The 13223-nt window shown below is 38.5% G+C and overlaps 2 protein-coding genes across 5 annotated transcripts; one reads left to right on the top strand and one right to left on the bottom strand.

The window, feature by feature from the left end:
• The first annotated feature begins 3329 nt into the window (after nt 1-3329).
• On the top strand, nt 3330-7902 carry LOC126790240 (alkaline/neutral invertase A, mitochondrial). 3 transcript variants are annotated; one of them, XM_050516404.1, is made up of 7 exons: nt 3330-4325; nt 5270-5435; nt 5675-5719; nt 5822-5886; nt 6291-6784; nt 6913-6961; nt 7195-7902. In XM_050516404.1, exons 1-7 carry the CDS (start codon nt 3558-3560, stop codon nt 7510-7512), a joined length of 1905 nt encoding a protein of 634 aa, XP_050372361.1. In that variant the 5' UTR covers nt 3330-3557; the 3' UTR covers nt 7513-7902. The 3 variants fall into 3 exon arrangements, with proteins under 3 accessions (XP_050372361.1, XP_050372360.1, XP_050372362.1); XM_050516403.1 differs by having other exon boundaries at nt 5675-5886; XM_050516405.1 differs by having other exon boundaries at nt 5675-5886; nt 6291-6765; nt 7195-7381.
• Nucleotides 7903-9695: 1793 nt separating this feature from the next.
• On the bottom strand, nt 9696-13223 carry LOC126791393 (gibberellin 2-beta-dioxygenase 2-like). Of its 2 annotated transcripts, XM_050517841.1 has the most exons (4): nt 12617-13223; nt 11148-11484; nt 10083-10337; nt 9696-9977 (listed from the first exon to the last, which is right to left on the bottom strand). In XM_050517841.1, the coding sequence occupies exons 1-3, from the start codon at nt 12994-12996 to the stop codon at nt 10095-10097; spliced, it is 960 nt and encodes a 319-aa protein (XP_050373798.1). In that variant the 5' UTR covers nt 12997-13223; the 3' UTR covers nt 9696-9977; nt 10083-10094. The 2 variants fall into 2 exon arrangements, with proteins under 2 accessions (XP_050373798.1, XP_050373797.1); XM_050517840.1 differs by having other exon boundaries at nt 9696-10337.

Below are 13223 nucleotides of genomic sequence, written 5' to 3'. Positions count from 1 at the left end.
TGGTGTATGTGTATTAACACGGTAGGAATTCCATGTATATTTACCAAGTGATGATGTTGACCGGTTTGACCGTGAATTTTTTTTCCATTCTCTTCCTATGTTCTCTATGGTTCTGATAGAGAAGCCAGCTCCAGATGAAAATGGTTTGGGGCAGAAGAAGGGAGGGGAAGCAGGCTCCGGGTCGGCGTGGTGCCAGGCTTGGCAGCTCCAGAAGTTCGAAATAGAAACGTAGATCTAGTTTCTCTCTCCTTAGGCTTACTGCAAATTGAAGAACCCAAAAGAGATTAGGGATAGTGCGTGACCGGAGAAGGAAGATTTTCAGAAAATAGAATTGCTTGTGGAGAGCTATAAGGGTGTTCCCATAAGGACCCTCATTCTAACGTCAAATGTTACGTCAGCAATCACGATGTTTAGCTCTTTAAATGACGTGGTGTTAACTGTCTATAATTTGGGTAAGGCCAAATAAAAACTTTTGTTAACTTGAGAAACTTGCCAAATTATGTTATGTTAACAAAGATCTCGCGTCATTGCCATGATCCAGTTGTCTGAGTAATTTGATGAATGTACATAATCACTAAATCAATTACCATGCAAGATTATATTCTTGCTTCCATTACTCAAGAATGCATAAATTCCAGTAGCCCAGTAGGTGAACACAAATTGTCAAAAATATGTTAGCAAATTAATTCTTAAACTTCATTCGTGTACCATAAAAACATATACATCCAAATACAATGTTGACAAATGATCAAAATTTCTACGTACAAGTAAAGTATTAGTGTTACTAGCTCATGAAAGCTTATCGTGAATTACTTCGCACAAAGGTCTCCATTAAACGATACTCAACTCTCAATCATTGTTGGTATTTTTTATATATATGCGGTGTGTACGTTGCTGATAATAGGCAAACTAATTAAAGGGATCGGATGTAAATTTTAACTATGGGATTTCATATGTATGCGATGTGTCCGAGTCTAGAAACTCCATATGAGTTTTTACGGGACAGTATAATAAGCTTGATATCAGAGTTATTTGGTCAAATGGCAAGTATATATAATATAAGCTTAAGTTCTTAACTATATATTTAGTTAAACATGGATGTATCTTTCCCCTAAATTCTCAACTTAGATACCGTGGGTGACATAATCAAACCACGACCCCAAGAATGGTTGTGTGGATGGACGTGTGTAAGAAATGTTAATAAATGATTATGAGTGAAGCTTAGCAGCCTAGTGCCTTGACTGGAATCCCATTAGAAATTATAGATAATGTATAATCACACGTAAAACACGGGGTCAAGCAACTTGGAAATTTTTTCTCGATGGTCTTTATCAATTGTACCTATAATATGCAAATGAGATTTTAGTGGCCTCCGGCATGGGTATGCGAGTATGTCATTCTAAGACTGAACCACTGGACACGCAATATAAGACCTTGCACAATTCTCCATCAATCGGAAAAGTAGAACACCTGTGCAGAACAGATCTCCTTTCCTTAATTAGCGGACTAATAAGCCAATTAAGCCAGTCTAGCTTGCATCACAGGATCGAGGTAGACTAGTAGTAAGGCTTGGGTTTTCCTTGATATAGACCAAGGTTTCAAATATACGACCCGAGTTAGCATTGAAATTGTTTTGGAATTGACTGATGTTTCAAATTCGGTTACCAATGCAAGTTTGAGTACGTCTGCTTAAATGTGAAGATGTGCATCTACTATGTCATTTCGTCCTCAAATTATTGTCGAGATTTCTCAAAAGTGCTTGCTTCGACTATTGTATGTGCCCTACAAATACACATAAACTTTAAGATTATTATCTGGTGAAACAATATTCTAATTAACAATCTCACAAGGCAATGATATGAATCATATGATTGTAAAGTTTGGTTACTGCTCTGTCTTGCAAGTGACAAACGATGAGTACTTTGTTCGGTGACCATGTTGAACACACTACAAAAAATTTGATCAAATGCCACAAAGATTTGTATAGAATTTGTGGGCTTTAGTGGGGTGGCTATTGCTTAAAATCTCACAAAACTTATACAAATGTGGCATTTTAATTATTATGATAATCAAAATCCCACATTTGTATGAGTTTTTGTGGGATTTTAAGCAATCCCCACCCCATTAAAGGCCACAAATTCCCCACAAAACATTTGTGGCCTTTACTCAATTTTTTTGTAGTGACAAAAGATGAGTAAATTTATTTTTTTCAGTCTTACGGAAAAAAAAAACAGTTCTATGGTACTCAAATTTGATTCATTATAAAACATTGATTTGACAAAATGCATCAAGAACAACCTCAAATATGAGACTAAATACTAATCACTTCGTAAGTAAAATGAGGGATCCAACTCAACATTTAAAAAGTCTAAAAAAATAAAATTCCACCTCCAATTCCAACAAACAATGAACGTATATTAGCATAAAAAATGCATGATAGCCATCATTGACTATCAATGACCCAAAACATGAAAGCCGAGAACCATAAGCGGATTCGTCAGAAGAAAGTACGCAGTATAATTACAATCAAGTCATTCAAGTGAGATTCTTTGCAAAAATGCTAACTCTCGAGTCTTAACAATTATGTTACTTGATCCCACATGCAAGGGCTAAGCTAGATTCAAGGCCGATAATAGAGCGCACCATTCCCCAACACCCGAAACAACCGGACTGTGAAATCTCCTCTGGCCCAATCACAGAATTAAAACTACGACAGAGCCCAATCTATGCTCCCAAGGCCTTGACCATTCCCCAACACCCAAAACAACCGGACTCCCCTCTGGCCCAATAATTAAACTACGACTAGAGCCAAATCTATGCTCCAAGGCGTTTACCATGTTTGCAAGTTGAACCCAGTCGCCGTCAGACACTTCCATCAAAATCACGTTACAAAAACGTGTGGGATTTGTTGGCGTAGTTATCCGGCCCGCCACTCAATCCTCCAACACACGTTTCCATGTTGACCGTTGCTCCCTCCATTTTTTTTGTTTGTCCTCAAACTCAAACAGATTTTTCCCGTCACTGTTTGAACAACTCAAATCAACCCAATCACACCCCGCCACGTCCCGACTCTCCCCCCCAAACGCGCGCTTTTATTATTTCCGCCCTTTTTTTTACCGTCGGCCCTACAACCGACAATCTGATCGATTTCAGAAATCAACAAGACAAAGACCGTCCTACCCCCGGTCACGCATTAGACTTTTCCACCAAACACGCCGCACGTGCAGGGGTATAACCGTACTTTAAATCATTCCAATCGAACTTTCCCCTTTCCCTCTTTGCTTATAAAAACCCAAACGCTAAACCGCAATTCTACACCTTCCCTTTTGAAAACACACACTGCTCTCTCCCAGCACTCATTCAAACTCTTCGCTCAGATCAGCTGTAAGTAAATCTCCATTTTCTATTTTCTTCATCATTTTCATTCTTCTAGCAAATTCTCAGATATATATACAAGTATTTGCATCTCTGTTACCTCTAATTTTTCCGAGATTAACAGAAGCAAATTTTACCTAAATCACGATTCAATTTGTAAAAAAAAAAACACTGATACTAGGATGAGCAGTAGCAATTGTATTGGAGTCTACACCATGAGGCCGTGTTGTAGAATTCTAATGGGCTATGGCTACAGGAGCGCTTCAACTTTCGGTTCCTCGGGGCCGAAATTGAGCCGTGCAGTTGTTGATAATGTGTCGAAATTACGATCTAGGAGCTGTAGTGGTGAGAGTGTAGGGTGTATACGTGGAATTGATCCGAATCGGAGAGGTTTTAATGTGTCCGATTCGGAGTGGAGCCATCAGCCTAGGGTTGGTTATAGTGGTGTAAATAGAGTTAAGAGAGGTGTTTTAGTGATCCGGAATGTGGCGTCGGATTTTAGGAACCACTCGACCTCGGTTGATAGTCAGGTTAACGGGAAGTCGTTTGAGAGTATTTATATTCAAGGTGGCTTGAATGTGAAACCTTTGGTGATAGAGAGAATTGAGACCGGTAACGGTGATGTTGTCAAAGAAGAAGAGTCTAGGGTAGAGGTTAATGGCGCAAATGTAAATGTAAATATAGGTGATTCCAAGGGTTTGAATGACTCCAAAGTTGAGACAGAGTTGTCCGAAACTGAAAAGGAGGCGTGGAGTTTGCTTCGAGAATCGGTTGTTGATTATTGTGGGAATCCGGTGGGAACTCTTGCCGCTATTGATCCAGCAGACAAGACGCCGCTCAATTATGATCAGGTCTTTATTCGGGATTTTGTTCCCTCGGCACTTGCTTTCTTGCTTAATGGAGAGCCTGAGATTGTCAAGAACTTTCTTCTTCACACATTGCAGTTACAGGTATTGTCTGGATTTACATTTTGTATCTAAGGTAGCTGCTGCTTGGTTATACACTATGAAGTGGATTTTCATTTCCCCTGTGGATCATATGGCTGTCATAATTGATGATGTATCATATCTGTAAAATATCTCATTAATTTGATGTGACTCAATGAATTTAACTTTCCAATTGCTTTTTTTTTTATAAGTAATGTGCTACACAGAATCTATGTTTTATTAAATGGAACGAAAAAGAATGAATTTGTACAATGTCATTGATCAAATATCATTCACCATGTGGAAGTGTCTTTTCGCCTTCAATTATTATGACAATGCTAATTAAGTAAAATTGGTAGTGTCTGGTTGATCTCGTTGTAAAAAAGCACAGCAGTAAAATTCAGAAGGTGACCATTGTTAAGTGTTAGTTGAGATAGTGCTGTAAACTCTTCTGCTTCGCAAGGAAAGCTGTCAAGGTCTTGAATATGCTAATTAACTCTGCTAGAATCAGAATTCAATGTTGTATAGAATGGGATCAGGAATGTCTGCTGCACTTGAAGTTAGAATGGTTAGATATGTTTTCATACGGATGTCTCTTTCTGCTTCAAAGTTTCTTATGACAGTAGCATTTTTCTGGTTTATCCTGTTGAATTCAATGTTGATTTCAGATGGTGGCCATTGTTCATTGTTAATTTTGATAATGATGTCAATTGTTCTGCTTTCTGGGAAGAATTTCTTCAACCCATTGCTAATACAACTTTGTTCTGAAAGTAGCTTTTGGATATATTCTATCCTTCAGTACTTATGTGGAATTTTTGTTAGTTCAATTCTACTACTGTGACATGTTGTGATGAAAGTAGGACTTGCCACGGCCTTATATTGTGTTTTATGCGTTGTGGTACCTCATCGAGAATCGGACGTATTCATGGCATCTCACTCAAGTATTTTTCTTAATGGTGTTTTTTTAGAGCTGGGAAAAGACAGTCGATTGTTACAGCCCTGGGCAAGGGTTGATGCCGGCAAGCTTCAAAGTTAAGACTGCTCCTCTTGATGGAAGTGATGGAAAATTTGAGGAAGTTTTAGATCCTGACTTTGGCGAATCAGCCATTGGACGTGTTGCACCTGTTGATTCAGGTAATATAACTGTATTTTTTCTAGTTATGATGCATAATGTTCAACTTCAGTTATATTTGGATTGCTACACTCCAGTCCACGAGTGGTACTTAAATGCTGCATATCCATTTATTTAGTTCTTATCTTACTCCGTTGATTATACACGCTGGGGGAGGCATTATATAGATTAGGAGAGATTATTAATCTGCTGATCTTTCAATTGCCATCATAGTCAATGTCTAACTGAGCTACTTTGGCAGGTTTGTGGTGGATAATTATGTTGAGAGCTTATGGAAAAATCACAGGTGACTATACATTACAAGAACGGGTGGATGTCCAGACAGGCATAAGATTGATACTTAATCTCTGTTTAACTGATGGATTTGACATGTTTCCTACTCTGCTAGTGACGGATGGTTCCTGTATGATTGACAGAAGGATGGGTATTCATGGACACCCCCTTGAAATCCAAGTAAGTTAGAAACGGTCAAAGCCCTAAAACCTTGTACTGTAATTGTCTTAGGAGTTGGGTTGGTCCACAACTTCTCTTTGGTTTTTTTTTTCATAAATAAATCACCATGTTGCTACAATTAAAGGATTTTAGGAGAAAACCCAATTCTTCTCACTTTAAAACCATTAGACACGATGTATGCATCTGATCAGAGGCCTTTGTGAGGATAATTCTCTAGGAAACTGGATAGAGTATTTCTCTCACGCATGTTGCCTTTTTATATGATAGATTAAGTGGGTAGTTTTTGGCTGTTAAAGAATCTGGATGGAGAGTTTCTCTGCTGCGCTATTCTTGTTTTTGTAGCCCATTGTTTTGAATGATTTGTATCCATGTGTTTCAATTAACTTATAACAGCAATTTGGCAGGCATTATTTTACTCAGCTCTACGCTGCTCCCGTGAAATGCTCATTGTCAACGATGGAACAAAAAATCTGGTTGCTGCAGTCAACAATCGACTGAGTGCACTTTCTTTTCACATTAGAGAGTACTATTGGGTGGATATGAAGAAACTCAATGAGATTTACCGTTATAAGACAGAGGAGTATTCTACAGATGCCGTCAATAAATTCAATATCTATCCAGATCAAATTCCTTCTTGGTTGGTGGACTGGATTCCTGATGAAGGTGGTTACCTCATTGGCAATTTACAACCTGCCCATATGGATTTTAGGTTCTTCACTCTCGGAAATCTTTGGTCTATTGTATCATCTCTTGGTACCCAACAACAGAATGAGGGTATTTTGAATTTGATGGAGACCAAATGGGATGATTTTGTGGCTCAAATGCCTCTGAAGATTTGTTACCCTGCCATGGAGTATGAAGAATGGCGTATAGTTACTGGTGCTGACCCAAAGAATACGTGAGACTCTCAATTTTACGTTCTTTATTCCATTTGGTTAAACAGTGCTCCAGTCTTCTGATTGTGAGCATAACCATATTCTCGTTAGTGATATTTTTGCTTATGCACTTAATTGTCTACAATTGCAGGCCATGGTCATATCATAATGGCGGATCCTGGCCAACACTCCTGTGGCAGGTAAACAAATTATTTCATATTAACTTTCGTCCACTTTTATGTTCTTTTGGAGAGATGGTTTAGAGTTAAGACAATTGTGAGAGTTATTGGACAAGAAAATATTGAAAGGGAATCATAGGAGTACATGGAAAGCAGGAACACCAATTAAAGTTTCATTGGTTTCAAAATGATTCTCTTTTAAATCTGTATATACCATTTGCTACTACCTGATTCTCTGTTTTTTGTTGTCTTAGTTCACATTGGCCTGCATCAAGATGGGAAAGACAGAATTAGCAGAGAAGGCAGTTGCCTTGGCAGAGAAGAGGCTGTCTGGGGATCACTGGCCTGAATATTATGATACAAAAAATGGGAGATTTATAGGCAAGCAATCCCGTCTTCACCAGACATGGACCATTGCCGGTTACCTAACTTCAAAAATGCTTTTGGAGAACCCTGAGAAGGCAGCACTCTTGTTTTGGGACGAGGATTATGAACTTCTCCAGACTTGTGTTTGTGCGCTCATCAAAACCAGTAAAAAAAAGTGTTCCAGAAGGTCTCAAATTCAGGTCTAGTCACAAGGATATCTTTATGCTCATTGTGGGTAGCTACTAGCTAGTTACACCCCGGAGTGCATCCAGGAGCTCGAAAACATGATTTTGGAGCTGACTTCTCTCTAACAACCAGCATGTGTAAAATAAATAATTGTGTCAAACATTCATTGAAGGGAGGCCAAGTTTTAATAGAGCCTTCAGCCCATTGGAATCTGTAGGGGCTTAACAAATTGTCAGTTTCATGTACCATGATTGCTACAGTCAAACAACATTTGCCTTATTACTGGATTTATCATTCTTCCCTTTTAATTTCCATTGGGGTGGAAGTTTAAAGACTTTAAACCTTCATCCAGATGGAACCGTATCAGAATGATGTTTATCCGACCATATAGACTTTCTATTGTTTATGTACTTAATCTTATCTTGGGTCACAATCTTGGGCCACTTAATGTATGATATTATTGTCAATCATCATAGTATAACCACAAAGACAATGCAACTTAAACTAGGATTATACGAGTTCAAATAGAAAGTTAAACTTTGTCTAAACCCGATTTTATAAATATTTATCAAAGCTGTTCCTATCTAACAAAACGCTATTAGATCAAATGACAAAGACATTGTTGAGAAAAATATGGCTTTTTCCGGATGAAATGAAAATTGGATTCATGTAACAAGAGAAAGGTTTCCCATTCCTTGACCGGAAAGATATGTGGCCATGAAACAATGATTAAGTGGAACATAATTGATTGGGCGGTAGAGTCGTGGAAACACCTGTTTCTTCTATATTTTGGACCTTAGCTCCATGGAACAATATACTAACTACTGCCGAAACATGTAAGAATTGAAATCTTAGATCAAAACGTTATGTATGGATGGTATGAACTGCCTAAACAAGAATTCTTGAACATGGAACAACCGGAGCTATTACTCACTACATCAAAAAATTTCCATTAATGAAAGATGGAAATCATCGCTCACTCACTTTGGTTGAGGTCGCAGGAAGCAGTTTGGGGCCACATTCCTGGTTTTTCTAGGAAATTACCCCACTCTTGCTAGTAGTGTAATCTATATACTGTTTATAAATCATCTTCTTTTTGTTCTGAACTGTTTACACATCATATCCCAGATGATATAGATCGATTTGGGTTAAGTTCGTGTATCCCTGTATCGATCTTTCTATAAACTGTGGGTGCTATCATTATCACTAGTCACTGTAATGATGTTAGAGCACATGCAGTCACCAAATATAATCAACGGAAATGAGAATTGCCATTTTATAGTTGGTTTGAGGAATATAGTGGTGCATTCTGGAGTCTGGACACTCCAGAAGACAGCGGAGAGATTTATTGGCTGGGAAAGAAGGACCTCCAATTGAGTAGTTCGCCTAGCTACCAGAAATTCTAAAATCATCATCTTAGGATACCCTACTGCGAAAAAAATTGTATGGGTCCATTTTTTGTACAATGATTTCTTTCCATTGAGAATACGACCCAGAAGCTATGCACCGTATTAGTTGTACAGGGATATGTTGGTTCCACAAAGTTTGATAACAGGATAACACTGCCTGGCTGTTCCTAGCCAGCTGGTATGTTTCGATCAGTGACGGAACCAGAGTTATATCAGTAGGGGCAAAAAAATCGTCTTAACTATTTGCGCGAAGTGTAAATGTTTTTTTACTATGCTATTCTTAAAATATGTATGTCAAAATTTGTCATCAAAAGTGGTGTAAAGGGAAACGAGACTGGATGCTTGATGTTCTTAGAGAGTCAGAAAGTGGAATGTAAACTAAGGGACTCACGACAATAAGAGTGGTCTAAAATGGATATGAGAATAATGAGTTGGTATGACTACCGAATAAAAACGTGTATATTTGTTCATATATTATCACTTGATCTAGTATACATATACTTTAATAGTGTTTGGTACAAATTGTCTTCATCTAATTACTCTAATATATGTCTAAAGCTTTTACTATCGATTAAATTGTCGCATCAACTATCACCATTAACTTATATCAAGCCTTAAATTAGGATAAAAAATTAATAATAAAAACAAAAAAAACCCCTCCAATCGCCAATGGTAAAAAAAATGAGCGAGGGCAGCTCCCTTGGTTCCGCCTTTGGTTTCGATTGTGAAAGAACTAAATAAATAACGTGCTGCATAATCATACTCATCACTAATTCATGATTAGAATCCTATAATATCATTCAAATTACATCATCCACAGAGAATCCTAAGCAATTTGCTATTACTAGTTGACCGTTGATGTATCATTTTCAGGTCAATTATAGCAAGAATAGAGTCATGAATCTGACCGAACTCTGAACTCTGAAGAACACATATGTAACTCTTTATTTTACTTTCTCCTTTTGTATTAACGAGACTGATAAGTACATCTACCCATTTTCCATCCCTAAGTGTAGAGTGTGGACTAGCAAAATCCGTGAGTTCGTAATTCGCAACAAAAATTAGGGAAAATGTACCTGCATGCAAAGCAGAAAAAAAAATAAAAACTAAGGATAAAGAACTTGACCTTTAGAACTATTAAACTAGCTAGCTTAAGTTACTGCTGCATGCTTAGAACACACTTTCTTCATAAATTAAGAGATTCTGAAGAGATTAAGACGACTGTCGCCAAGGCGCAAAGAGTAAGTCGTTTTCTTGTACTCGGCCCAAGTGAATTGTTTGTAGATAAGAGGGTTCTCTGGTGTGACCATTTCTGGGAGAGCTGTCAGGCTTGCATTTAGAGGAGGGCCTGAGAAAAGCGCCATCGACATTCTTGACTTGAAGGAGTTGGTTAAAGCTCTGTGTTTTACGCTCACAAATCTTCCATTTGTCATCGCCTTCAATCAAAGCACAGTTAATCAATTAGGAAGCTATCCAGTTGATTTCACAATAAGATTTCGAAAAGAAAAAAACTGCATGTACTACAGAAAGATCTTTGTTAGGTGTGAAAGCATCATCTAACTTAATGAATGTTGTACTAACAGAAGGCATGAAACCATCCTACCATACACCTTCCAAGTCTTTACCACATGCTCCTATATTGAAAAGGGTCCCAATTACTACTATTCCTAAACCCAAATTCAAAGTACCATGAATTCTTACACTATTAACGGGTAATATAATACTAACCTCAACAAGGGAAGTGAAGAAGTTGTTAAGATTTATTCCTCAGAGATGTAATTACTCAAAGAAAAGCCTAAACAAAAAGAAAAAGAATAGTGCCCTTCTTTATGAGTTTGCCGAATACCAAACACACCATAAATGGCAGCACTGCCATCCCCATCTAACCCAATTCAGTAAGGTTCTGCTTCTGCTGCACAAACATGGCTAGTCATCAATTTTACTCTAGCTAGGGACCAAGAGAGGCCTCTGGGTACTGTAATTGGTTGGAGAACTGATATGGTGGGCTCTCACTATGCCATCAATACAGAAAAGCTATACTTAATGTAATGCATGCAGACTATCCAGTCAAAAGCCCCCGGCAGTGACTAACCAGTAACCATATCAATTATCAGTTTTCAATCAAATCATGCCTCTCCCCTTACTGTTATGATTATCATGATGAGAGAGAGAGAGAGAGATGAAGCTAGCTAGGTTTCATTCGTATATTCATTTATTTATGCATTTATTCATATATAGACTATTACCTGCAGAGCGTCACCCACATTAACACAGAAGGCAGCGGGGTCGGACGGCACCGGGACCCATACACCGTCCTGCGGCGATATTTGGAGGCCGCCGACATCGTTGGATCTGAGGAGAGTCAAAATCTGAGGGTCAGTGTGCTCCCCGAATCCGACCTTGGAGGTTGGCGACGATGACGTTGGAGGGTAGTAATTGATTCTGAAAACCGAGTCGCTCTCGACGTCCCTGATGAGCCTACTGAACACCGACGTGTCCGGGACCCACAGCCCCTCGGCGATCACCTCCAAAAGCTCACATGCCAAATCGCTAACTGCCTCAATGTAATCGCTCACTGCAGAGCTGCAAACAGGTCCCCCACCCCCATGAAAACACAGTTAAGAACTCATCTAACTCATCAAGTACCTACCAGAAGCCAGAAGCACAAGCATGCAGAGACCTGTGTGCTCCAGTTTCTGTTTAAGCTTTATCGATCAATAATAGTTTTTTAGATAAAACCAGTCACATCTCTTCTCACTTGCTTTTTTCTTTTCAATAAAAAAAGTGTATATATGATAGGATAGGATAGGACGCTGTTGATGTGCCAGTCTCTCTGACTTGTCATTCTGAAACTTCCCGTATAATAATTAACAAACAGTACTGTACAACAATATATTGGTACTAGCCGAGCCCCTACCAGGTTACCTACCTTTTCTGGGTTTGCGAATTCAATAATGTCACCTCAATTTTTATTGTTAAAATTTCCCCTCCGAGCAAAAAATGTATATTTCACTTTTAGTTGGGTTTGGAGAGTGACTAATGAGCGAGTCTGTCTCTGACAGATCCCACCATCTAGGAGAGTACTACCTTACCCTAAGCAGTAGTTGCCCATGTGACTTAGAGGATTTTTATGTCTCTAGATAATTCACATCAAAATCATTGCTCTAACAATTCTGTTCTTTTGGATGTTCCATGTTTCTAACGATCGAGTTGTCTTAATTTTGAGAAGTATACCACATATATTCCTAGTTATTCTATATAACGGAAAAAGATGAATGCATGATCAAAAGTTTATTTACTGACCGCAAAATATGTTTCGATGACGAGTTTATGACTATGAAAGCATGAAATACACTTGGTTTTCGTCGTAGAAACAACAAAAGTTATGTTTAAAAAATATTCTCGATCATTGAATAACTGGAAAAGGAAAATAGAACAACGTGGATAAGAAGACTTGAATGCGATCCTTGGTGAACAGTTTGTCCCTAGCCCTAGTCTCTTTAATTTGTTACCTTCTTCTCCGACCGTCCTTCATTTAATATATTCCACCTAAAGTTTACCAGTCATATGTACCAACTCACTCAAACATCAAGTACAGCATCACGTTAAAAATTTAGACAGAAACAGAAAAAGCTTGAAGGAGATCCAGGTAATAAATGCAAAAACGAAGACATGCAAACCCCAGAAAAAGGCTTAAACTGAATTTGGTATGTACCTGAATTTGGTTGGTTCTTCTGAGATGGTTTTGGACCTTTGAGCAATGGATGCGTTGTCTGTGTTGAACAGAAGGTACTCAATCTCACCCATGTCGCCATTGTTGCCTATGTTCTTGCAACCGTAGCCGAATGGGTTGACCGGCCCGGCACGTTGCTTCTCAGACACCGTTTTGGAGAAGAAGGCAAAACCCTTTTCCTCCATTCTGGATATGACTTTTTGGGGAACGCCGTGGTTTATTACCTTGAAGAAACCATAGTCTTCACAGGCCTTCACAATGAGCTTTGAGACCACTGAGCGTGGGGCGGAAAGGTCGATGACGGGGAGATCGACGACCTGGATCTTCTCGTTTCGAATCAGGTTTGGAGAGGCAACCACCATGTTTGTTTGTTCTGGTTTTGGTGGAGAGAAATCAGAAGAAGAAGTTGTAATCGAAAAAAATCAGAAGAAGAAGAAGAAGATCAAGCAGAAATATATATATATATATATATATATATATATGTAAGTACTAGCTAGTTAATTATATCAAACACTAAACAACGTGTTGTGTTGAAAAGGAGAAAAGGTGCTGCGTTGAACGAGAGTTTAAGAATCGAGAGGAATGGAGA

This window comes from Argentina anserina, chromosome 4, assembly GCF_933775445.1.
Source record: "Argentina anserina chromosome 4, drPotAnse1.1, whole genome shotgun sequence".
In the NCBI taxonomy this organism is placed as follows: Eukaryota; Viridiplantae; Streptophyta; class Magnoliopsida; order Rosales; family Rosaceae; genus Argentina; species Argentina anserina.
This window is presented reverse-complemented; position numbering and strand designations above follow the sequence as displayed.